This window comes from Colletotrichum aenigma, assembly GCF_013390185.1.
Source record: "Colletotrichum aenigma strain Cg56 chromosome Unknown KSG_Cg56_contig01, whole genome shotgun sequence".
NCBI lineage: Eukaryota > Fungi > Ascomycota > Sordariomycetes > Glomerellales > Glomerellaceae > Colletotrichum > Colletotrichum aenigma.
Genome location: NW_023500907.1, coordinates 2,583,850 through 2,608,420, shown reverse-complemented (window position 1 = coordinate 2,608,420; position 24,571 = coordinate 2,583,850). Strand labels below are relative to the sequence as shown.

The window sequence follows — 24,571 nt, the reverse complement described above, 5'->3', positions numbered from 1 at the left end:
GTCTTCCATCTTGTGGTTGTGCTAGATCCGATCTGCTAAGTCGTTTTGGGTCTGTAAATCTGGTACTGGCTTGCCTTCTGAGTTGAAGACTTGATGAGTTGGGTGAAAGAGGGTATGATGTGAAGAGAGAACTCTCTACGAAGCACTGTCTTATAAGAAAAAGAGAGGGATAGCTGACTGGTAGCCTGTTGGATGGGAAAGACCACTATATCGAGCCGCGCTTGCGTATTCATTATGTAATTTCAGCAGAAAAGAGCGTACATTTGGACGGCAGGAGCTTTTGATAACTCGCTCAACATGTGATAGTAGTCGCTCGGCCAAATTTCAAGTTGGAGTTGGTGACAGAGCAAAACTTACGTCGCCCAGTACATGAAAATCAAGACATAGCAGCACGTCAAAGAACAGGATGTCTCTACATGTTCAATATTTAAATATACAAAACGGCCTCAGCCATCATTGATACCTTCATTGATAACTCTCCCATAGTCTCGTTCTTGCGGCAGAACCTCCTCGATCGACCCAAGTGGACCCGCTGATAAGGATATCCCCAGATACCCTCACTATCTCCGCCGGCAAACCCGTCTCCATCATCCAACTCCTTAGCAGGAAAACCCCCCTTTTAGCGTCCAGTCCCATAGAAATATCATTAACCTCTCAAAAAGAAAAGGAGACCTCCGGCATAGCTCTGCAAGTGCTCACCGTGGTTTATTGAAAATCAAAACGTGACACACGCTACTTTTCCAAAGCTACATACCCCGCCCCCACCTCCCTCATATTTCCAACCTAACTCGAACGCCCCCTTCCAACGCGACCGCAGCCGCCAGCCACGATGAACGACGCAGAGGGTCTCGCCATCGCGATCGAGGAGGCCAAGATTGGCGCCTCCGAAGGCGGTGTTCCCGTACGTGCCGAGAAATGACGGTGTCAGAGCAACGCAGCAATTCATGAACTGGTAGACTGACGGGATCGACCATCAAGATCGGAGCAGCCCTGGTTTCCGCGGATGGTAAGCTTCTCGGCCGGGGCCACAACCGCCGTGTCCAGATGGGCTCTGCAATCCACCATGTAAATCGAAACCTCCTATTTGATCCAAAGTTCCAGTACTAAACAAAGAATCACTTCAAAGGGCGAGACGGACGCTCTCTTCAACTCTGGCCGTTTGCCAGGCAAGACATACAAAGGTGCGCATTTCCAAGACCCTCTCCGACTCCGTCTGCTGCATGGAAACTGACTTGCGCTAGGAAGCACAATGTATACGACACTCTCGCCCTGCGACATGTGTAAGTCTATAATCCTCACAACACTGCCGTGAATACCCGAGTTCCTCACATCAATTGTAGGCACCGGCGCCTGCCTCCTCTATGGCATTTCTCGCGTTGTCATCGGCGAGAACAAGACTTTCCTCGGCGGCGAGGAGTATCTCAAGCAACGTGGAGTGGAGGTCGTAGTCGTCGATAACGCAGAATGCAAGGCTCTTATGGACAAGTTTATCGCCGAGAAGCCTGAAGTATGGTAAGAGTTCACCCAAGCCCTAGCATGATAGGACCGGGTAGGCTGACGCAGACAGGAACGAGGATATTGGCGAGGAGTAAGTCTGGTGTGGCTTGCAAATACATTCGATCAACGTCACTTTGTGTAGGACAGCTTGGGGCTTCTTGAATGCGGATTCAATATTGATATCATTTGCCGCTTCTATTCAACCATATCTAACAAAAAGTGCTTCACGGGATTACTTGTGCCACCCATATATTCCCGTGGTCTCAGTCACTTGCTATCATCACACTTCCGGCCCGCAAGAGCAAGGGCATCTCTTTGCATCTTCTACACAGACAACCCAGGCTAGACGCGTTACCGTTAATTTCCTAAAAGACCAATACAGGCCATCTTCCAACGCCTGGCCCGTCTCAAAATGCTTGATTGGCCGACAAGACTCCTGAAATTGATTTGATCGTGATCGTCGCCTAAGAAAGCAAATTGCGCAATGAAGGACTCGTGCTTGCGCCCGCCGGCCGGGGAGGCTCGTTCGTTGGCCGCATGCCCGGAGTTCTCAGAGGGCCTCCCGCGTCATGTCCCGGAGGGCTACTGGCGTACGGCGCTCGTTGGGGCAACAGTCCTCGCGAAAATGAGTCGGGGCCTCTTTGGGGCGGTCCGCCGTTGGGAATTCCATGGGGTGGCGCATGAGCGTCCTGCCGGTAAGGGTGCATATACGGCGGTCCGTGAGTAATAGGGCCTGCCATGAGAGGAGAAGGCGGCATTCCGTGTGGCGCTGGCTGGCCCATATGCCCGTTTGGAACACCCGTCGGCAATGGAGGGTGCGTCTGTGGTACGGCCATCGGGGGCGGGCGCAGAGTAGAAAGAGGTTGAAAAGGCGGATGTCGCTGAGGCGGCGAGTTGTGTTGAGGAGCGCGACCATGCCAGTCGTACCTTGGCCCCGGAGGTGGATGGCCATACGGGCCAGAAGGCTGGTGAGTCACTGGTGGCGGTATGGGAGGAGGTGCCGGGGCCTGGACCGGTGGTGGCGCTGTAGGAGCCGCCGGGGGATGTCCTGCGGGCTGGGAGACAGGTGCAGACGGAGGCGGGGGCGGGGGCGGAGGCTGTACCGGGACATTGGCGGCAGCGGCGGCAGCAACAACCGGAGCTGGTGCCGGGGCCACCCAGGCGTATGCCGAGAGACTGCGCGCTCTAGCCTCTGGGCCGGTCGTGGGAGGGCTTCTCAAAGCCGGTGGGGGTGCAGCAAGAGCATGATGTGGCGGAACCACTGGGAGCGGCGGAGGCACCACTCGTGCAGCTTCAACGACGGGAGAAGGATCCTTCGGTGGATGGGGATTGGGCTTCCGCTTGGCCTTACGACACTTGTGGCATTGGAACTTTCTTTGCTCCACGAACTTTTGAGCCTCTGATCCGAGACTTCCATAGTGGCCATTGGTAAGCTCTCGCTCGTCAGAATTCTCAATGGGCCACCACTTGAGGCTGACATCAATACCGCAAGTAATGCAAATCTTCTCTCCAGCCTGGTGATCGTGGGCTGTCTCGCTGTTTGCTTGGTGGGAAACACCATTAACTGGGAGAGTTGTGGTTGAGGCTCGTCGAGCACCCGGAGTGACAGGCACACTGCCCATCTTCGCAGCATTTGTCATCAGGTTGGCCTTCCGAACAGTACCAGTCAGAGTGAGATCCGCCTGCTTGTAGCTTTGGACGTAGAGCTGCAGGGCATTGAGCCCATCCTCGTTGACAATGTCGTGCATTCGGTGGACGATGGACTTTGTTGGAACATGGTCCTTGCACCAAACTGTCGCGGACATGACACCGCTTTCGCCGTTAATAGTCACCAGGTTGAACTGGTCTCTGCGGGACCCCTTGACGGGCGTAATGTCAAATCCAAGGAGGTAGCCCTGCTGGCGAGCGCATTCAACATGAACTATGAGGCGGTTGTTAGACAAGCTCATCAGACAAGGGGCTTCAGAAACATACCAGGATTGCGACAGTTGTGGCAGGCAACACAGGCACCTCCTTTGTGGCTACAGGCCTTGCAGACTTCATCATACCTCACGCGAGGAATAGAAGGAATGCCCTCAGAGGGACTAAGAGCCTTGGCGTTGCCAAACTTGACTTCAGGGGTCCAGACAGCGCAGGTGACATGCACCCAGTTGTTGTCGGCGGTGCGCTTGAGGGGCTCCCGAGGGTTCACTGGTCGGTTCGTATCCTCCTGCTTCTTTCGGTAGTAGTCGGCAGTTTTCTGTGCTTGTTCACGTTCAAGCCTCTCCCGCTCCTTTTCTTTCTCTGACTTCTTCTTTGAGGTAGAGATCTTGGGCGGCTCAACAAAGTCATGTTCTGTATGCTCAATAGGGCACAGAACACACTTGTATTGCTGTTGGGAGTCAATATCATGCAGACTTCTGGCAAGTAGGGAGTATGACTTACAATAGAGATTTGAGGATTCTTGTCATTGACGCACATATCACAAGCCCATTTACCAGGATTCCTATTGTCAACAACACCATAGCAGTTGCGATGGACCGTCAAGCGACATTCCTTGCAAGACAGATGCTGATCTCCCAATGGCTCTAGTTGGTTGCAAATCGCGCAAGGCATGGTCCGCGCCTTGGGGATCTCGGGAGCTGGCGGGGGCGCAGGCTTCTCGGCAGCCTTCTCCTTCTTCTTCGGGTGGCTGGGTGCAGAGTCGGACGCCAATGGCTCTAAGTCTCGGTCGGGGGCGGCTCCCTTGAGCTTCTTGCGTGGCGGCTCGCTGGAGGGTGCGGCAACGGCGGCTGCAGGTGGCTCTGGGGTGTTGACGGGCGGCGGCGTGTTCCAGTAGGTGTGCATTTCCTTGGCGGCCTCGAGCTCCTTGAGTAACTCCTCGTCTTGGCGCTTCTTCCAGGCTTTACCACCGGCTTGCGCGATCTTCTTCGCAACCTCATCGACGTCCTCCCACTGGATGGCATAGCGCCGCCACAGCTCCGCGCACCTGCGGCAAAGTGCCTGGATGTACTGGCCGCCCTTGTCCTTGTTTGAGGATTTGCCTCCAGTCTCCGTGACTGGCGTTCCGGAAGCGTTCGGAGCTCTCCTCCATTGTCGAGAATACTTTGTGTGACAAAATTTGCAACAGAAGCCCTTCTTCTTGGTCTGGGCCTTTTCGGCGTCGAAGGCTGAATCGTCAGCGTCGTCGGCAATGTCGTCCTGCAGTTTGCTCGCAGCCTGTTCCGCCCTTTTGGCCTCCTTCTTGCTCTTCCTGTTCTGGAAATTGCCCCAAATTTGTTTGCCCTGAGGCGTCTTTTTCCACGTGTAGTAGTAACGGACGATCGTGCCTGGCGAAACAGACTTGACGTGTCGCTTAACCAGATAGAGCTCAGATCCATACTTGCTCACACCCTCTTCGAACCTCTTCTGCTCAGTAGCGGTCAGGTCGGGCTCCTTGAAGGCTGATTTGTCGGTCTCTGCAAATAGTTTGAGGGCTCGGTCTGAATTGTAGCCGCTGTTGAAATACGTCTCCAGGGCCACATCGTGCAGGTTAGTGGAGTTCTTGGGAAGATTGAACTTGGGTGCCTGCTCTTCAGCCTTTTCCATGTACTTGTCCAGCTTATCTTCCCAGCCCTGGTTGGCTTCCGTATCCGCAGGAGGCATCCAAATCCGCGTGGACGTCGCATTCGGGTCATCACTGTCGAGATCCTCTCCTCTCGCCACATAGCCGGGGGGTTCGTCTTGCACCCACTTCGGCCGATTTTCGCGTTTGAGCTTCTCTTCCTCCAATTTTGCCTGGGCTTCCTTGGAGAGATTAGGTCCCTTCTTGCCCTGCCTCCTAGTCTCCAGAGGCTTCTGATACTGCACGGGCTGACCAGGCCAGGGGAGAACGTTGGCTTGATGCTTCGGGCCAATGCGGGTGCTGGCGCGTGGGTAAATGCGATCATCGTAATCCAGTGCATCCTCAGGCTTGCAGTGCATTCCAAGATATCGCCAAGGCCAAAGACTCGCTTGGTAAATCTGCTCAGCCGTGCCGGTGCGGTGCTCATCGTCGTCGGCGAGACTGGTTCGCTCGGTGTCGATTTGCATTTCATCGTCATCATCATCATACAAATCATCGTCGTCGTCGCCGGCGGGATCCAGCAGATTTGGCGTGTGGCGAGCCTCCAACTTGCGCTCCTGCGCGCGGCTGCATGCAGCACAAGACCAGGCGAAACCTCTTGAGGGCTTCTTCAACAGCGGTGGCCTGACACAATTCATGTGATATGTCTTCTTACACACAGCACAGTCGACCGAGTCATTGCTGTTGCACTGTTAGTGACCCCAGGTCCCTCTCTCGGACTCAAACGGCGAAATGGGTGGACCAACCTTGCACAGTAGCCGCTGCATCGCTTGCAGGACTTCACCGCGCTAGTGAACTCTTTTCCGCGGCCCTGCTCCACAATAACGAATTTCCAGCGCTCGTCCAACACTTTCTTCACCCTTTCGGGGACGTTCACGATGGTGGACGTGGGGATGAGGTCGTAATTCTTCTGGATGTAGCGGTCGTACAGCTTCTCATACCAGAAACAATCTGACTTTTTCCGGTACTCGTCCATGTTGGGAATTTCAGCCTTATGCTTGATATGGCATTTGCCTCGCAATGCCGTCAGAGGACTGATGTCGGAATGCATCGTCGCAAACACTAAGCGAGTGTCGTTGACCTTTTTTCCAATGTCCTTTGGTCTGTAGAACCAATTGATGCGAAGTGCATCCACCGGCTTGCTGTTGTCATTCTGCGTGTGGAGAAACTCCATGATGCGGCCTAGGTAGTAAGGCTCGCCTGGGGGCTCACACACGAGGTAGACGTTGTCTGTGATGCGGATCAGCATGCCACCCTCCCGAAAAAAAAAAAAAAAACCAAATGCGCACAAGGATAGGTGTGTGGTTTGTTGGTGTCTTACCATTTGGTGCTAGTACAGTCCCGTCATCCGCCACCAACTTTCCATCCTTGGGGTTCGCGCCACAACTCTCGAAACTGAGCATGTTCGTCTCTGCATATGAGCTGGCATAGGGACCTGACGCGGCTTTTCGCGATGCAGCGGCGGACGGTGCTGCCTGTGCCTGTGATGCAGCTTGAGAAGTGGCCTTGCGCTTTTTGGTGGGCTGCGTCGTCGCCAATGAGCTGGATGTTTGTGCCGTCGGAGCTGGATTGGCGGCGGGCTGCGGATCCTTGGCACCATTTTGTGAGCAGACGGCCTTGGTGTCGTCGGATGTGAGAGCTTTGCGGGATGGGCCGTTGGAACGCGGAGGCTCCTGTGCGAAAGTCGCTGACACGTTACTGTGACGCGCCGATTTTTTGGACTCCTGATCCTTCTTTTCGGGGAAGTCGTCGTACATGTCAACGTCGATGTCTCTGTCTTCGGCGTAGTTGGGGCGCGAAGATCCAGTGCGATTCCGCGAGCGCGTTCCGTAGGGGTTGGCCGCCTCCATGGCGGCGTCCTTGGCAGCAAGGTCTGAGCCAGATGATGATGACTTGGCCATGGGTTGAGATGAGTTGCGCAGAGCAGCGTCAAGCTCAGTCAGATTCGCCTTCTGGGCGGCGGAGGATGCCTTGGAGGTTGATGCGCCCGACGTTGAAGGTTGCGCGGAATCCGAGGCGTCTTGAGCGGATGGGGTGGCGCTGGCAGATTGGTCCTCAGAACTGCTGGCATTTTGTGTTTTCTGCGCCATTGTTCTTGTGGCTAGCTGCGCGATGGCAGAAGGCAGGTTGAAGATAGTCGGGGCCCTTCCCGCAAAAAAGGTAGAAGCAAGAGGGCCGACAGGTCGAAGCTCGTCTCTGGAGGAACGAAGGGGAGGCTCCGAGCCATATGACGACCGATCGAAAGAGTAGTCGACAGCTCTAGTGATGCAACGCGACGAGCGATGGAAACCAGATGGGGCCCATGAGACGGCTACGAGTCGGAGACGGACTCGAGCAGGAGGGTATTGTGATATTCAAATGATGACAATGTTTGGATACGACCAAGTCCTGCAGGTAGACAGCGAAGCCGAAGGGGGCGGGTGCGGGAGAGTGTGGGATATGGATGCGTATGCTTGTGTGGATGGGAAGTATGCGTGTGGACGAGAGTGAGTGTGAGTGTAATCTGTAGAACAGGAAAAGGGAAGGGTGAGTATGTGTTGTGAGAGGACGATGGGCTGTGAGCGGAAGAAAATGACAGCCGAGCGTCAAGATGGAAGGCGGCGCGACCAGGGAGAGATGAAGCTGGGTGAATTGGGTTGAGTTTGAAGGTGGTGAAGATGGGCAGGGAGGAAGTGATGTGGAAAGATGGAAGGAGAAGAGGAAGACGGGGCCGGGTCCAGACAAGCGGAAGACAAATGCTAAGGCAAGGAAAGTACGGTGCCGGCGTGGAGGTGTGGGAAGGCAGGCAAGGTACCTCACGGCAAGGCAAGGCAAGGCCAGGAAGAGGCAAGGTACTGCGGCAGAGGTAGAGGTAGAAAGAGGTAAAAGGTAGGTATGGAGAAATAAAGGTAAGGCAAAGTAGGCAAGGTAGGATGGAAAGGAACCAAAGACGTGCGGCCGTGACCGCGGCCGTGGACGGGAAACGTCGACGAAGGTCGCGCTCGCTCGCTCCAGCCAATACCAGCTACCTACATTACCTACATTACCTTACCTTGCCTTCCATTGCCATATGTACACCACTCACCACATTACTACTACGGATACTACTACCAGCTCCGATTCCCACTCCCAGCTCCCAGCTCCCAGCTCCCAGGACCACGACCACGACCAGAATTGGATGGACCAAGACCAGGGACCAGGACAATGACAAGGGCCAGCACCCGCACCGCACTGCTGCACCGCTGCATATCTCTCTCTCTGCTGTCTGCTCTCTGCTCTCTACCTTACTCTACTCAGCGACTTTGTCCATGCCTCTGTGTCTCTGGCTGCACCTGGCCCGGCCCCGATCGGCCTGTCTCTTCACCTTCGCTTTAGCTCATCAGCTGTCTTCCTGGCTCTGCCCTGTGCTGTCTTGCCTTGCCGCGCCCATGACTCCGGGCTCTGCTGGGGTGCTCTTCTGCTTTGCTGCCGCATATTGTGGCTCCTGCTAAGGCGACTATTTCAACCGCTGCCGCACCGCACCGCGCTGCATGGCAGCGTCAGGTCTGGCAGTGGCAGGTAGGGTAAAGTATGGGTCAAGTACCTGAGGTGTCCGGTACGTACCGGCCTATCAACAACAGACCAATGTCAAACCAAGGCAATGCTTCTCCAGTCCCGTCTGGGCCTCAGAGGCGGCGGCGGCAGCAGTTGAAGGAATAGCAGAAAAACAGCAGCCAGGCCCGCGCTCTCTCTCTCTTTCTCTCTCTTTTTTCCCTCTCCTGCTGTGGGGCTGCGCGGGAGGTATCGATCTGCTGCAGGTCAGAATGCGGTACTTCCAGCCACACCCAAATCTAACCGTAGCCTGTGGTAACGATACATCGATGCAACCTGCATGATACCAGACCCACTCTGTACCTCTGTACCCGCTCCCACAGTCATCACTCTCGCACCAGACCAAGGGCCCGTCGACCTCACACCTCACCCCAAGGTTGCCAACGCCGCAGAATCCAACCACACACCCCCATGTCCATCTCACCTCTGTTCCCCTTCTATCAGATCGCCGCCATGCGCTCTTTGTGGGAGTTGGGGGGGATTGCCCTGACACATCCGACGCAGGCAATGGATGTCCCTTTCCCCTCTAGCCGACCGCATGTTTGGATTGTCTGCGTGAAGGCGGCAGCAGCACCATGTGTCTAGCCTTTCGCTTTCGTCTCCTGCCATTGACCACATGGCCACGACTACTGAGAGGACTGTAAAGAGGGAAGGACAGAAATGATGGAGGGAAAGTGTAAAGCGAGGATGCGCGTGTGTACGGTGCCTCCAGCCTCCAGACCTGTTGCCCCTCCTGATGGCGCGCTCACCTGTTCTGCTCAATCGCTCTGTTTCTGATTCTGTCGCCGTCTCGCTGTCTCGCCGTCTCCCGCTCGCTCGCTTGCTGGGCGAGGTATTGACGTACCTTGACTGGGTCCTCCGTGCATACAAACCCTGCCTTGCCTTGCCTTCATCGGACATCAGACACCTTGCCCCGACCTCATGTCTTGCCATCGGCATCCCGATCTATGGGCAAATAAATTCAATGTTGGTCCCCAGCGTGTCGGAAGTCGTCAGTGTGTGGCCAGGTCGGAGGGCGATGTGGCAGCAGGCTCAATTAACTTCACTCACGACGAAAAAACTAGGTTGACGACGTTGACGTTCAAACAGCCGGCCGGCCGGGGCTGGCTGGCTTCCATTGTTGGGTCTGGCCTGGGACGGGGGTCGGGGGTCTGGCTAGGTAGGCACGATGGCATGTACCTCGCCCAATGTCTGTACATGCCCTCCACCTCAATTGGCTATCTTTTCCTTTTCCTTTTCCCTACCTACCTTAAGAACATTCGTACCTCACTCGCCCTTTGGCCAACAGCGGATATGCAGGCAAGCAGCTCGGCATTATTAAGGCAAGAAGAACCTAAGGTTGGTTGGGAGAGTGCGAAGAGGAAAACATCCCCGGAACTTGGGTGCAGAGACGATGGCCATGGCAAATGAGACGTTAAGGCGAGGAAGGCATTGCGGCGCCTGCGGTTGTCGCTCTTTCCACTCTGCCCACGCAGTTCCTGCTACTGCCACGTCCGTCATATCCCCTACTTGCTACCCTACCTGCCTTACTTGCTACCTGTTACCTGCCTCGTTGGCCTCTCACGCGCTCGCGTGCACGATTGCCTCCCTCCACGTTACCAGACGAGCTGTCCACATCGACGTCCCGTCTGCCTTCTCCCTCCCCCACCCATCTTGCTGCGCCCTATGTAGTGTTCTTTTCCCTTGCAGTCTTCACATCGCTACTCTCCCAGCCAATGCTCTCCGCCTCCTACATCTTCAGGTCTAACCACCTTGATGCTGTCCGTCTTTTTGCAAGAGGACAAGGGCATCATACAGTCACTGCAGCGATAGCCATAGACTTGACTCCAAGCCAAATGGTGTCGCCTCAGTTCTGGAGGCACGGGATACCTTAAAGGTACATGCTCTGTTTGCCGCCGACACCACCATTTAGGTATCTCAGTCTTCGATCCTCCTCGATATCCGCACACGTACACACACACACACACACACACCCGCACGTCGTGGCTCGCTGATGTGTTCCGCAGTGCCTCAGATGCATCCTTGCCGGGTCAAGATTTACCTGGCAGCATATATGGACTCTTACTGACCTCACTTTCAGTGTCGACATGGGCTACATAGACTTCTCTATCCATGCTTCTATGTACCTTTTCGTCCTGTGTCCAAGCTGAAATGCGGAAACACCAGAGGCCATCGGCCAACCGTGCTTTGATTCAACTCGAGTCGACCGACGGTCGCCGCTCCCAAGTATGTACATAGTAATGTGTGCTGCTGCTGCTGGCTGGCTGTGTCCGGCGACTCGCCCACTTCTTCCTTCGATCCCCTTCCTTGGTTCGTCGCACCCCGGCTTGTCCAACCCTGTGGAAACGAAGTGCTCCCTACGGAGTAGGGATATGTCCACGAGATGTTGTCCACACCCCCGTCATTACCCATGTGTGTCGGTTCCATTTCCATCCCACCTTCTGCTAGTCCAGTGGCTCTTGGCCGCCCACCCAAAAATTAACACAACACCACCCACGACTGTCGCTGCGTCTTTGCGTCTGTCCCCGTCTGGCTGGTTTGCTGTTGCTTGCTTAGTTCCTGCCTCGCCAGTGCCAAACTTTGGGCCGTTCCTGCGCGTCGACCCAAGTTGGTCATGCAATCCATATCGATCGGTCAAATAATTCTGCGGGCTGTTCTGAACACCTAATACACTCTGGTCGTTGACCGTTCACTCGGCCTCGCGCTCGATCGTCTCCGTCTAACACAAGCGAGGAATGGGTAACGGGATGTGCCTCGGGGCGGGTGCACCCCATGCAGACCGACACGGTACCTACCTTGCCTGGTAATTATTTGATAGCACTTCATCTGGGTACCTTCTCTTTCTCCTATGCTTCAGCCATGAGCATGGCTTCGGATAAGGAGCACCATTGGCCTGATCTGCTCTCCCGTACCATCTTTCTTGCAAATAAATTTGGTGGTATGTGAGCCCTGCCAACGTTTATATGCACGACATGGGGAACTCCAATTCCGGAGCAAATCACTGCGCGACCACTCCCTCCCACAGCCCGCCCAGGCATCGGTTTTTGATGCTTTTTTCTCTCTCTGGTCTTCTGTTGCAGGCTGTTTTGCCCCCGTCCACAGGCTTCCCCTCCTCTCAATTTGAACAACATCTCTTGGTGGAGTTTCCGTCCTCGCAACGGTTCTTCACCTGGCAGGCCATATCGGTTGGTATTTGAAAATCAATAGCTGCTGTCTGCAGAGAGTCATGCTAAGTTGATTTGCCTTTTGGGAATGCACCCGCAATTTGCGGCACGCGTCCGTCGGTATTAACGATGTCGCTTGGTAGCCCTCATTTCTCCGGCGGCACTGGCATCAAGAAAAGCGTAAGGTAGTCTGGGGCAGCACAAAGAACCGATGAGCGGCCATTGTGCCAGAGGTCAGATCAGGCTGTGGGGGCTTCCGATCCCTTTTGTTGTCTACATCCAGCCTCAGCCCGTGCAATCAGGCGAGCCGCTCCTGAGCTCCAGCAGGTCGGCACTTTCCATACCATACCGGGCGGGAACCGTCCCAGGCACACTGACCTGATCTCATACACGACGTATTTTTCTCACGGATTGCAGAGTTGGGCTCTCGCGGTCGACGTTGAGGGTGGGCAGCGGCGGACGTCCTTCGCGGTAGCAGTCAGATGCCGACCGTTGCCCGTCCAGCTGTTCCGAGGCAAGGCGCACACCACCCCGTCCAGTGCGGCGTACCATAGTACTTCGTACCTTGTCAGGTACAGACGAGATCGAGGCGTTGTCGCTCCCGCTCCCCGCTAGTCCTGCATTTGTTTCCAAGCGAATGCAATATTCTCTTGACGTTTCTGATGACCGTCCGGTTTGAAGACACATCAGCGCAAACAATACTACTGTGTGTTTCAAAGTTCAAACCACATACCAATTCTCTCGAGTACATCCCGGTACTGGGGAGTGAGCACGATGGAGGTTTGTGTGGGATACCTGACCGAAGTACTTGGTACTGCGTGCCTCGACGTCGGGGTGGAGCCGCAAGGGACGCTGCCAGACGACCGAACCGGTACGTATCCCACCCATGCATGCTACCCTGTCCTTCCTTGCCATGACTGAGGCGCGACGACCCCAAGTTGGACGTACCCTGGCGACGACCGACACTGTCAGAACGAACGACCTCGCCCGCAGCATCATCTGGTTCGGCGACATCCAGGCCAATGAGCTTGGTGATATTGAGGAGAACGATCGTGCGATGGCATCACTCCTCGTCAATCTCGCCCATCAGCGCTGCCATGGTCAAAGAAGCGGCGGAGGCGACGACGCAAAATAAATGGGGCGACGCCTTGGTGAGCACGACTAATGAGGTGAAGGGCAACCTGTAATTGTCAACGACGACGACGGCGCCTCTCTGCAGGCACCATTCATCCAGCCATCAACTCTGTATTTGTATGGTCGACTGCGCGACCGTCACTGTACAGCCACCAAAGACATCCCAGCTCTACCATTCGCCTTTCTCAAACACGGGTGCTGATAATGATTCGTCCATCATTGGCAATTGTAGCCTAGCCGTCAGTTCACGGCGACTCAAGATGATGAGAGGCTCCTGCTGAACAATGCACAATCTTTGGCTCAGCTGCAGTCGGACTGGGTCACCAATAAGCACACTCGCTCGCTCACTGGCCGACCTAGCGCCCAGCCAACACTCATCGCACAAAATTTCCCAATGTCTCGCGGTGAAGGGACAACGGGAAAAGAAGTTGGAGAAGAAAACAGGGCTGCGGCTCAAGTCTGCAATTCAACTATGCGACATCGCGACTATGAAGTACATGCCAAAGAAAAAAAAAAAAAAAAAAAAAAAAAAAAACGACGCAGGCAGTCCCGTGGCGCCTGAGGCTTGCTCCAGCGAAGACGGTGGACGTCAGAAAAAGACAGATGAGGTTGACCGCATTTGTCGGTTGATCCGGCACAAGCGAAGAAAAAAAAAAAGGGCACCTCATGCCGCATGGTGTAAGGGGCCGACCGCCAGCCAGCGACAGGCGCATTCCCGGCGCAGGCCCATTTCCAATCGCCCTCCATCCACCGGCCACGAAATCATGCATTGTCAAATGAACCCCGTCCCGTTTCATCGGGAAAACACCAGGCGGTAGACAGCGAAAGCGGTATTTTAAGAATGTGCGAGTGTCCAAAACTTGGATCGCGGAGTCCTTGAACAGCTGTCCCAATTGCCTTGGCACCCCCGGGCTAGTCATCGGACGTGCCTGCATGGGGCCGTCAACAACGTCGTGGCTGAACTCAATAACGGGGCAAAATTTCAACGTCACCAAAATGCATGTCAGGACCATACAATTCGGGAGCCGTTCAATACGGCGCCATCATCGCACACAGAACCTCTTCTTCTGACGGTACTTGACATCGTTGGGCGAGGGGACGTTACGGGACTTGATGAGGGGAACACGCATCAATCGCTGCCGACTACCGCGCAGCAAACGCCGTCAAGCTGACATTCGGCTGACAAGCCGTGTTGCTCAAAACCGGTCCCAAAGCCCAGCTTGAGAAGGCAAACTGGCAGACGTCCATAAATCAGCAACCGGAAGATACCATCGATGTTCATTCGTCCATCTCATCAACACCATCACGCAGGAAGGAAAAGATGGATGGGGCCAGATGATGATCCCTGTCCGGGGACAGGGTCTTGCACCTCATCTGGACGACTGGGCCTGGGGGCGACCGCGCCGGTGCGTAGCGTACCTCCGGGAAGGGTTGTCGCTGGCTCTTGGACCTACCTGGATCATCCTTCGTCCGCGACTTGGTTACCTGCGTACTTAATTAAGTACGGTGCTTTTCGGGTTCCTGATGGTTGGGGCTGACCACTGATTTGGCGCTGCATACACAAAGAACAGGACCCTGGCAACCCCCTGTCCCAAGTCTGCCATGATGCTGTTTCTTGCCCCTCTTCTCGCGCTGTTCCTGTCCTCAATCTTGCTACTCCTCTTCCGGCTCTTCTGGTCTGGTCTTGGCCATGTCTTGTGTTCTCTTCTCGACATGAGATCGGGCCTGGTGTTCTACAAGACGTTCTTCGTTCCCATTTCCGACCGGTCCCTATTTCCCATCCTCTACAACTCAGACAAGCCCCCCTCCCAAGCAAGAGCCGAGCGGACCCATCCCTTGCCCCCCTTCCCCCTTCCCGCCCCAAAATCCGACGTATGCGTGTGGCATTGGTCCACCGGGCCAGGCTAAAGTAGTCCGACCCCAACCCAATCGGCCCCGATCCCAAAAAAATCTTGCAACAGAATTGCCAGTGCCACGTCTGGCCCGTTCGAGTAGAGTAGTCAGCCACACGGGGGCAACGGACGAGAAGCCACGCGCGTGAACCCCACCAGGCCGTGTGTGAAGTTGTGGCTCGGTGGAGTGGATCCCCGATCTCTGGGAAGGACGGGCAGCCAGTGAAGACTGTACGTACCGAGGCCCGGTCAACCCGGCCGAGTCCAGCGACCACTGGGCTGCCTGCCCACTGCTGGCCCCAGTTCGACTCGAAGAGCCAGACAAGCAACAGCGCCGGTACGTACCTTCCCCCCCTTCATTATGAGCAAGATGAGGTAATACCGCTCTTGACATATGATTTCGCGATACCCCTGCAAGGCGGGTCATCCCTGCTTGTGCCTTTCACACGTCTGCAGAACGCGCTTGCCCGTTTTCTATCAACAAGTGCCATCTGCATCATGAACGGGACGCCTGCTGCCTATCGGTGAAGCTCGATTGATGGCCATCAAAACTTGCCCAAATAGCCAAACACCTGCCTGCGTTCAGACTCAAAGCTGTGTCAAGCTTGAATTTGCATTAATCCATGGATTCTTCTTTTTTTACCATCAAATATTTGCTTCGTCATGGCCTCCAATAACGGCACATGGCATAAAACCTCGGTGCACGCCGCACAGGAACAAGGCCATGCATATTCGACCACCACAACCATCGCTGGGAATAAGCGCGCTCGCTCTGAGGCTTCGCATCCCGCAGCGCCGCGGCCAACTACCCTTCCAAGTCGCGCCTTGGGTGTGCAACGGACATCGAGTCTGCCTCCAGGCCCGCCGAGATTGACGCCGAGCCCGATCACCTCTTTAGAGCTTACCTCCCACCAGGGGCCGTCCGAATACACGCAACGGAATGCCATACAGTCCACCCCGTCCTCTTCTTCGGACCCTTTACTTGCGCTCGCTCATCCGTACTATGGTCTTCCTCGGCCACTGATCCGGAATTTGTACGGTCTTGGCATCAAGATAATGTATCCATGGCAGAAGGCTTGCCTCCGCGGACCGGGGCTTTTGTCTGGGGAGAGAAATCTTGTCTATAGTGCCCCAACCGGCGGTGGAAAGTCTCTGGTCGCTGATGGCAAGTTTACCCTCCTATCATGCCCTTCCCCAGACGTCCTGCTAACCTCGTCACAGTGCTGATGCTGAAGAGGGTTCTCGAAGAAAAAAATGCAAAGGGTCTTCTAGTGCTACCTTACGTTGCTCTCGTACAAGAGAAAGTACGATGGCTTCGGAACATCGTTCAAGGGGTGCCTAAGCCCGTAGACGAAATTGATGATGAAAAGCGGATCTGGAGGCGGCGTGCTGACGAAGATTCCATCAGGGTTATTGGATTCTTTGGGGGTAGCAAGATCAAGCCTACATGGGCTGATTTTGATATCGGTGTCTGTACTATCGAAAAGGTATGTGATTCGCAGCTGCACCGAACTAGATGTCAACTGAATACGGACAACCCAGGCGAATGCACTCGTAAACACTGCCATCGACGATTGTTCGATCAAGCACTTGAAAGCCGTTGTCTTAGATGAGCTTCACATGATCGATGATGACCACCGAGGATACCTCATGGAACTGATGGGGACAAAGCTGCTCAGTCTACCCCAGCCAGTCCAAATTATTGGCATGAGCGCTACAATGTCTGTTAGTATTGATTAGAAACCCGAGCTTCGTCAGAGACCGTCTCTGACTATTGTTTATAGAACATCAACCTTTTGGCTAATTGGCTGGGAGCTCACTCTTACGAAACACGGTATCGGCCGGTGCCAATCGAAGAGCATCTCGTCTACGAAGGGAACATCTACCCTGCCGCCACAACGAGCGAGCTGCTCAAAACGGCTAATGAGCTGAAGACGCAGCAGCTTGAAAATACCAGGGCCATAAGGCGCATCGAGTCGTCAGATCACAAGGAACTCAGAGATCCCGTGCTGAATGCAGTTGTCTCCCTTGCCAGCGAGACTGCCAGGTCTGGCTACGGTGTGCTGGTTTTTGCGAGCAGTCGTCCTGGGTGCGAATCAGATGCTCGCTGGATCGCTAGGGTTATGCCCGCCTCACACGAACTTGACCCTGCCCTGGTTGACAAAAGAATCGATCTACTTGCTGAGTTGCGAAGTCTCGGAACCGGAATAGACCCTGTCCTCGAAGAGACGGTTCCTGCGGGAGTTGCCTTCCATCGTAAGTCTTCCTGAGCGGTTTCTATACAAACCATTGGCTGATCGTTCATTAGACGTAGGTGTGCCGCCTTGTGCTTTTGAGCCGAGTTGCTGATCTTTCTAGGCTGGACTCACAACAGAGGAGCGCGAGATCATTGCCAGTGCCTATGATTCCGGTGTCATCAAAGTATGCATAGCTACCTGCAGCCTCGCTGCGGGTATCAATTTGTAGGTTCCGCGAATAAATGGACCGATTCGTGACCTAACACTTGCTAGACCTGCTCGAAGGGTTATACTTCATAATGCTCGCATGGGGCGAGACTTCGTCGGCCCATCTATGCTGCGGCAAATGCGCGGACGCGCTGGTCGCAAGGGCAAAGACGAAGTCGGAGAAACCTACTTGTGTTGTCGAAAAGACGATCTTGAGCAGGTGGTGGACCTGATGCATGCAGACATGCCCCAAATCACGAGCGGCTTGATAACAGATAGGCAGCGCATACAGAGGTGAGAAGGTTGCGTCGAAAATTTTACGACGAAGCTAAGTATCCCAGGGCATTACTCGAGGTCATCGCGGTACGGCTTGCAACTAGTAAAGATGCCCTGGATGACTATCTGAGCAAGACCTTGCTAGCACACGCTGGACCACCGGAGCCATTGCAAGAATGTGTTGAGACGAGTCTTAAGAATCTCCAATCAATGGGGTTCATTACGGCGGACGTACTCGGCAACTATCAACCCACGAAATTGGGTCACGCCATCGTAGCCTCTGCCTTGGATCCCGATGATGGAGTGTTTATCCACAAAGAGTTGGAGAAGGCGCTCCAAGCCTTCGTAATGGACGGCGAGATGCATATTCTTTACACATTCACCCCTGTCCACGATTTCGGCACCAACATCAATTGGCAAGTATTCCGCAACGAAATGGAGAACCTCGACGATAGCGGACACCGCGTGCTCGGGTTTCTCGGGCTTAAACGTGCTGTGATCAACCGATTGTAAGTCGTGTCGACCCTTCTTCCGATGTCGCTAACCGTCTTCAGGGCACAAGGTAGTACACTGAAGGAGACGACACCCGAGGAAAAGGAAATCGTCCGTGTACACCGTCGGTTCTACTTGGCCTTTCAGTTACGAGACTTGTGCAACGAAGTGCCGGTCCACGCCGTTGCGCGCAAGTACGATGTGCCTCGTGGCGCGGTTCAAAACCTTTCGCAGACCTGCCACGGTTTCGCAGCTGGCATGATCAAATTTTGTGAGCATATGGGCTGGGGGTGAGTCGTCCTTTGGTCTGCACAACACGCCAGATCACTAATCGTACGGTGCAGCGTCATGTCTGCTGCGTTGGACCATTTTTCGGATCGGTTGAGAGCAGGCGCAAAGTCGGACTTGTTGGCCTTAGCACAGATTACCTTCGTAAAGAGCCGAACCGCGTACGTTGCGCGACCTCAAGTCACGTCGGGAATGTGTCTAACTTTGTGAAACAGGAGAGTTTTCTGGGAAAACGGCTTTCGAAGCGTCGCGGCTGTTGCGAACGCAGATCCGAAAGAACTGTTACCTATCCTCATGCAGGCAAGCAGGTACTCCACCTGATCAAGGGATTACTACTCACAATCAGACAGGCGCAACCGAGCAAGCTTCGAATCAAAGGGCAGGAGAATATCAAGTATGAGGAGAAGCTTATGGCCAAGGCTCGAGTCATTTCGAACTCGGCCAACCGACTATGGCGTAAGTGAGGACGGTGACGATATTTGGCACACCGCAACTGACAAGATTGAACAGAAATGCAGATGCAACAAGAGGTTTATGAGGAAGAAGGATGATGCAAACCAACAAACGGGCAGAGGGACCGGAGGAAGTGGGTTGGTGCGGTCAGCCCCTGGGCTGCAGCATGACCTTTGCATGCCTACTGGATGCATCGTACCCGGGCAGTTGGCGGTGTCGCTCATAGGCGCATTCCCACCACTTCCCGCAGACGCAGATGCGTATGTATGTATGCATGCCGCCGCACACCCGTCAATTATTGGTGATAAAGACGCCCAACCTGCATTGCATCGGACGGCAGCCCCCGCCCACGTCCTTCGCAGACCGGTCTAACGCGACCGACAGCCTGCGATAGAGCTCCGCTTCCACTCCCACCGCCACTCTGGACTTTCGGTAGCTTCTCAGTGGTCTGACTAGCCGCGGCCGGGAACAAACAAAGCCCATGCCCCAAAAGCCGCCGTCAGGTCGTCGAAGAAGAAGATGGGTGTCAACGGCGCGAGACGTGAAAAAGCAACATTGGCTCGTCACATGGACAAATACGGGATGGTGGTGCGTTGCGGTGCGGTGCGGCGATTGCGTGCGTCCCGTTCCGGAGTTGCGCGGGGCCAAGGGCCAAGCTATAGGTAGACAGACAAGAGGCACAAGAAAGAAAGACATGGGATGGAACGCAGACCGAGGTGGGTGGCATTCCCGAGAAAAGTCGCTAGCCAAGCACCAAGGCCGAGGGGAGAGACAGACGCAGAACTTCGGTTGCGACTGACGGAGACTGGCGAATGGTGTCAAGCCGACACCAAGTTGTAGGTGACACCTGACATGCACTCGACTCTTCCATGCGACGATAGAACCGTTCATGCACTAGTTACACAGCAGGAACAGCAGGGAAGCAGAAGACGCAGCGGGAACAGAAAAATCGACCATGTCCCGAACGGGACTCGGCCGGCGGACTCCTAGTGACCCAGATGCGCCTCGCCATAGTTGGCGGTCGCGAGGCTGCTGGGCGCGGCCAACAAAGGTCTGACAGCCACCGCCCACCGAGCTACCCACCCTCATCCGTCCACGTCTTGTTCGACTTGTGCATAATTCTTACCTCTCCAGTGGTGTGGCTGCCTGACCTTGGTGGTCTTGCGCGCAATCCGAGCCTATATGAAGCCCGTCGCTCCTCGAACCTCATTCATCCAGCTGGAAACGTCTCTCCGGTCTGTTGGTTGCAGTCCTGTCCCGGCCATTCATGTCAGCTTTCCAAGGTTGCTAACGATCCTCGATATCCACCGCCGACCGGTACCACCACACCGAAGGAACCGACCAATAGTGTGTCGAGCGCGTTTTTCTCAATGTCTGCCGTCTCTCGCGGTCTAAATGGAGGAAGCAGCAGCAGCAGCAGCAGTACAGGAGATGTTGCGCGGACTTTGGGCGATGTCCTGAGGACATCAACAGCCGACTGTCCGAGTGTGATTGTACTTGATGACACGTTCGAGGAGAAGAAGCGAAAAGATGAACCCAGCCCTCGCGAGGACTTGTGGTTGACATCCGCAGATGGCCGATACAATTCGGCCATCATTCCGCTTCGTGTTGGCCGAGTCCCAAACCAAGAGATTTTCCAAGTTCACAGAGACATCTTGGTGACGACCGAATACTTCCGCAAAGCGCTCTGTGGCGATTTCAGAGAGGCTGAGGCACAATCGATGGATTTTCCAGAAGAAGACCCCGCCATATTCCACTTTCTCGTCGCCTTTCTTTACCAGAAGAGCTTCATTCCCATCAGGCCCGCCGCATCGGCGTTGGACCAGGAGGAGTCGGCCCGGGGCAAAGCACAAGAAACTGGATATCAAAGCGAATCGGAATCGGAAATTTCATCGTCGGAGGCCAGCGATGCCAGCGCTAGAAGTCGACTACGGGCGCAGCGGCGGCAACGGCGGCGAGAGCGGCAATGGGAGCGTCAGAACCGCAAGCAACCCGGCGCACACCGCCCAGATTGCAGATGTCCGCGCTGCACCACCACCACGACCGGGTCCACGTCGCCATGCTGGAATTGTGGCGTCGGCCGCTCAAGGCCGATGCCCGGCGGACCCATGCCGCACATGATGCCAGGGCCTCCCGTGCCTCTCACGCGGCCAGCATTCATCCCTCCGCACCGCCGGCGTCGCAGTCGGCCCCAGATTCTCACACCGCCTGGTTCAACACCCTCGAATGACAATCCCGCGTCGGGTAACGAGGACTTCATGGATGGCGATCGTATACGGGGTGAAGATATGCGAACCTGGCTCCTGACGTACGAGCTCAGCCTGGACGTGTACATCACCGCCAACAAGTTCCTGATGGACGACTTCAAAACGGCAATCATGCGTCACTGCGTCGACATGCTCGAGTCCGCCGGGTCCGATGCGGCCCAGCCGGCCGTTTTGGCGTTGTGCTCGAAGCTGTACTCCGGAGTGCCCGAGTCCGACGGTCTGTTGAAGATGGTATTTGCCAGAGTTGGCTTTCTGCAGCCGCTTTTGTGGCAGAGAGCACCGCAGCAGACGTCCGAGTTCTTGATCGGCCACCCGGAGGTGGCGGCCCTGATGCTCCGCGAGACGGCCATGCGCAGAGAAGAGGATCTGGGGAGCAGGACGCTTCCGTCCATGGAACGAGCAACGCACGCCCATCCAATGCCCGTCTGGCCGGTCGGCGCGCCTCTGCCTCCGCATATGCGGCATCCCCCGCCACCGCCACCGCAACCTCACTGGCACCCGGCTCCGTGGTGATGGAGACATTCCTAGCGAGGAGCGGCGTAATATTTTCTCTCCATTCGTGCGCTTGGCACGGCTGCTTACTTTTGAGACCAGAAACACGAACACTGATCTCTTGTCAATATTTTGTCCAATGGTGTTTGTGAAGGGTTTCCGGGTTTGAAATGTAGTCTAGTAACGTTGGTCGTCGCGGCGAAAGTTTGTTTGATGGAGCCCTTCCAGCGGGCTGTACTATCCCAGCTTCCCATCCACAGGGGACCATTGCTGTGTGGTTGTTACCCCATCATTCTGAAGCAGAATTACATACCCCAGTGTACTATTGCGCCTCAGTCCGTTCATCCGATCGACGTATGCAGGTCCCTTTCCCGTGGCGCATGTGATCTATTGATATGAGGTGGTACTCGATGGTATCATGAAGCTGAACTAGAACCGCGCGACTCATCACTCCTGGTCCGAAGGCAGGGGTGGTTTGTTGAGTTGGGCCAAAACAGAGCAACAAACACGTTTTCCCCATGCCGCCGCTGCCGTTGCATCCGAACGTCGTTACAGATGATGCCGTGCAAGTAGCTTCATAGCAAATTCGCAGACCAGTGGTTCCCTTCAGCCGTGAAGAACATCCCATCTCTTTTTCTTTCGTGTGTGATGGTGTGGTGGGTGACCAACCCACACAGCTCGTCCGGTGCGGAGAAATTGCAGCATCCAGCTTCGGTACATGATTGAGGAGAATCACCGAGCCCAGCCCCCCTCCCGGGGTCCCCGCAAACTATTCACAATTCTGGGGTTCAAGCTCCGGAACCCCACCATTGGTGTTGTTTACCCCACAAGACGGAGCCTAAACCAGAGTGTAAGGACGGGGGGCACCGGTTCCTGATGGTAAGCCTGGATTCGGATGACGAGGTTAGGTTTTGCTTAATTTCCCATACCCTTGGGATCACGCCCCTTCCCCCCCCGGTTCCGTCGCTTCGTCTTGGGCCGAAGCCGTTGCGAAGCTTGCCATGTATATATCCGCCCTGTAGCCCTTAGGATCTGGGCATCATGAGGCCGATCCCACGGTGCTGAACTACCTTCGAGCTTGAGAGCTGCGTTTCTCCTGCCCTGCGATGCCGTCGACACTTACCACCGCGGTGCTCACCGCCCTCGCGGCCGCCGGCGCCGTAGCTGCGCTCCCCCAAGCACAAGCTCGCCAGACGCAGACGCACCTTCTCGCCGAGACGGACTACGGAAGCTTCCAAGGCGCGTATTCCGAGACTTACAACATTTCGTTTTGGCAGAAGATTCCCTACGCCTCGCCGCCCGTGGGAGAGAACCGGTTCCGTGGACCGCAGCCGCCGCAGAGTATCGAGGGGGTCTATGACTCGAGCCAGCTGTTTGACATGTGCCCGCAGCGGACAGTGAGTTTCTGGCTCCCATGCGAGCAAAAGTCATCAGAGGATGGTGTAGGCTGACGAAACCTGGGTTTGCAGGTCAATGGCTCCGAAGACTGTCTGTATCTTGGCCTCTATTCACGTCCGTGGACGAAATCGCAGCCCCTGAAACCAGTGGTGTAAGTAGCCTCTGGCGTCGAAAAGAGTCGTCTTCCAGCTGACCAGCAACGCAAACAGTGTGACTTTCTACGGGGGAGGTTTCATACAAGGCAGTGCTTATTTCTCGATCCCGCCGTCCGCGTATCCGATCCTCAACGTCTCCGATGCCTCAGACATGCTTTTCATATATCCAAACTACCGCACGAATGCTTTCGGCCTCCTCCCAGGCAAGGAAATCGCCGCTGATCCCAAGTCCGACCTCAACCCGGGCCGTAAGTAGATTCATTGGAATATGAAATGGCGAAAATGCTAACGTTGCGCGAAGTCCTCGACCAGGAAGCCGTGCTGAAATGGACACAAAAGTACATCGCGCAGTTCGGTGGAAACCCGGACGACGTCACGATATGGGGCCAGTCGGCCGGCGGGGGCAGCGTGCTCGCCCAGGCACTCGGAAGAGGAGGGAAGCAGAAGCTGTTCCGCAAGGCGATGGCGAGCAGCCCGTTCTGGCCGAAGACGTACCGCTACGACAGCACCGAAGCGCAGGCTCTCTACGATGAGCTTGCGAGACGGACGGGTTGTGCTGGAGCGGACAGCTTGGCATGCTTGAAAAAGGCCGAGGTGCAAACGATCCGGGATGCCAGCCTCGCTATTTCGACTTCGCATCAGTACAACACGTCTTCGTTTACGTGGTCGCCCGTGATCGACGGGGAGTTTCTGCGGGAACCGTTGAGCGAGGCGACCGAAAAGGGGAACGTGAACATGGACCTGGCCTTTGCGCTTCACAACACGCATGAGGGCGAGAACTTCATCCCGCCCGGGCTGCAGAGCGAAGCGAGGTCGGGGTCGCCTTCTTTCAATTCGAGTGAGGCGTCGTTTGAGAAGTGGCTGAGAGGATTTCTTCCCGGATTTGGTGACTGCGAGATCGAGGCCGTGAAAAAGCTTTACCCCCCAGCCGATATAACGGAGACCATCTCATATAACACCACATATGTGAGAGCGGGTCTTGTTTACAGGGACGCTGTGTTGTCGTGCCCTGCGTTTTGGTTCGGAGGTTCGGCGTCGAAGGGTGGGTGGTTGGGCGAGTATTCGCTCAACCCATCCAAGCACGCCAGTGATACCGTTTGGGTAGGTGGATTTTGAATGATGGATAGGGCAACCGGCTGACAGTAAGCAGTGGAACCAGGTCAACGCGGTGCAGAAGACGGATCCAGCCCGTTACCAAGGCTATGCTGGTAGGTGTTTTGAGAAAGCTCTCATTGAACGCTACTCTGACTAACACTTTCAGGCGCTTTTGCATCCTTCTTCCAGACCGGTGACCCTAACGCTCTCAAACTGTCGCCATCGACGGCGGCCGGAGTGCCTTCCCTGAAAGAAAATAAAGAATGGACAATTGTGGACGCGGGGTTTGCGACCGCTGAGTTGGACCATTTGGAAAAGAGATGCGGCTTCTGGAGGAAGACAGCATCAAAGATACCCATCTGAAGTGCCCT

At 55.3% G+C, this 24,571-nt stretch overlaps 5 protein-coding genes across 5 annotated transcripts; 4 read left to right on the top strand and 1 right to left on the bottom strand.

The window, feature by feature from the left end:
• Positions 1-829: 829 nt before the first annotated feature.
• FCA1 (Cytosine deaminase) lies at positions 830-1,592 on the top strand (the record flags this gene model as incomplete). Its single annotated transcript, XM_037315966.1, has 6 exons — positions 830-901; positions 979-1,065; positions 1,127-1,181; positions 1,242-1,280; positions 1,341-1,512; positions 1,568-1,592. The coding sequence occupies 6 exons, from the start codon at positions 830-832 to the stop codon at positions 1,590-1,592; spliced, it is 450 nt and encodes a 149-aa protein (XP_037185403.1).
• A 455-nt stretch (positions 1,593-2,047) lies between these two features.
• SNT2 (E3 ubiquitin-protein ligase SNT2) lies at positions 2,048-7,170 on the bottom strand (the record flags this gene model as incomplete). Its single annotated transcript, XM_037315965.1, has 6 exons — positions 2,048-2,378; positions 2,425-3,418; positions 3,472-3,868; positions 3,922-5,761; positions 5,827-6,310; positions 6,402-7,170. 6 exons carry the CDS (start codon positions 7,168-7,170, stop codon positions 2,048-2,050), a joined length of 4,815 nt encoding a protein of 1,604 aa, XP_037185402.1.
• Positions 7,171-16,024: 8,854 nt separating this feature from the next.
• Positions 16,025-18,891, top strand: POLQ (DNA polymerase theta; the record flags this gene model as incomplete). The annotated part of the gene is made up of 12 exons (XM_037315964.1): positions 16,025-16,327; positions 16,383-16,565; positions 16,625-17,096; positions 17,149-17,154; positions 17,215-17,302; positions 17,351-17,578; positions 17,626-18,069; positions 18,115-18,342; positions 18,397-18,501; positions 18,556-18,648; positions 18,687-18,796; positions 18,851-18,891. 12 exons carry the CDS (start codon positions 16,025-16,027, stop codon positions 18,889-18,891), a joined length of 2,301 nt encoding a protein of 766 aa, XP_037185409.1.
• Positions 18,892-20,163: 1,272 nt separating this feature from the next.
• On the top strand, positions 20,164-21,573 carry CGCA056_v000702 (uncharacterized protein; the record flags this gene model as incomplete). The annotated part of the gene is made up of 1 exon (XM_037315963.1): positions 20,164-21,573. One exon carries the CDS (start codon positions 20,164-20,166, stop codon positions 21,571-21,573), a length of 1,410 nt encoding a protein of 469 aa, XP_037185408.1.
• Positions 21,574-22,658: 1,085 nt separating this feature from the next.
• On the top strand, positions 22,659-24,563 carry LIP5-0 (Lipase 5; the record flags this gene model as incomplete). Its single annotated transcript, XM_037315962.1, has 6 exons — positions 22,659-22,949; positions 23,022-23,101; positions 23,160-23,353; positions 23,407-24,206; positions 24,256-24,313; positions 24,367-24,563. The coding sequence occupies 6 exons, from the start codon at positions 22,659-22,661 to the stop codon at positions 24,561-24,563; spliced, it is 1,620 nt and encodes a 539-aa protein (XP_037185407.1).
• Positions 24,564-24,571: the final 8 nt, after the last annotated feature.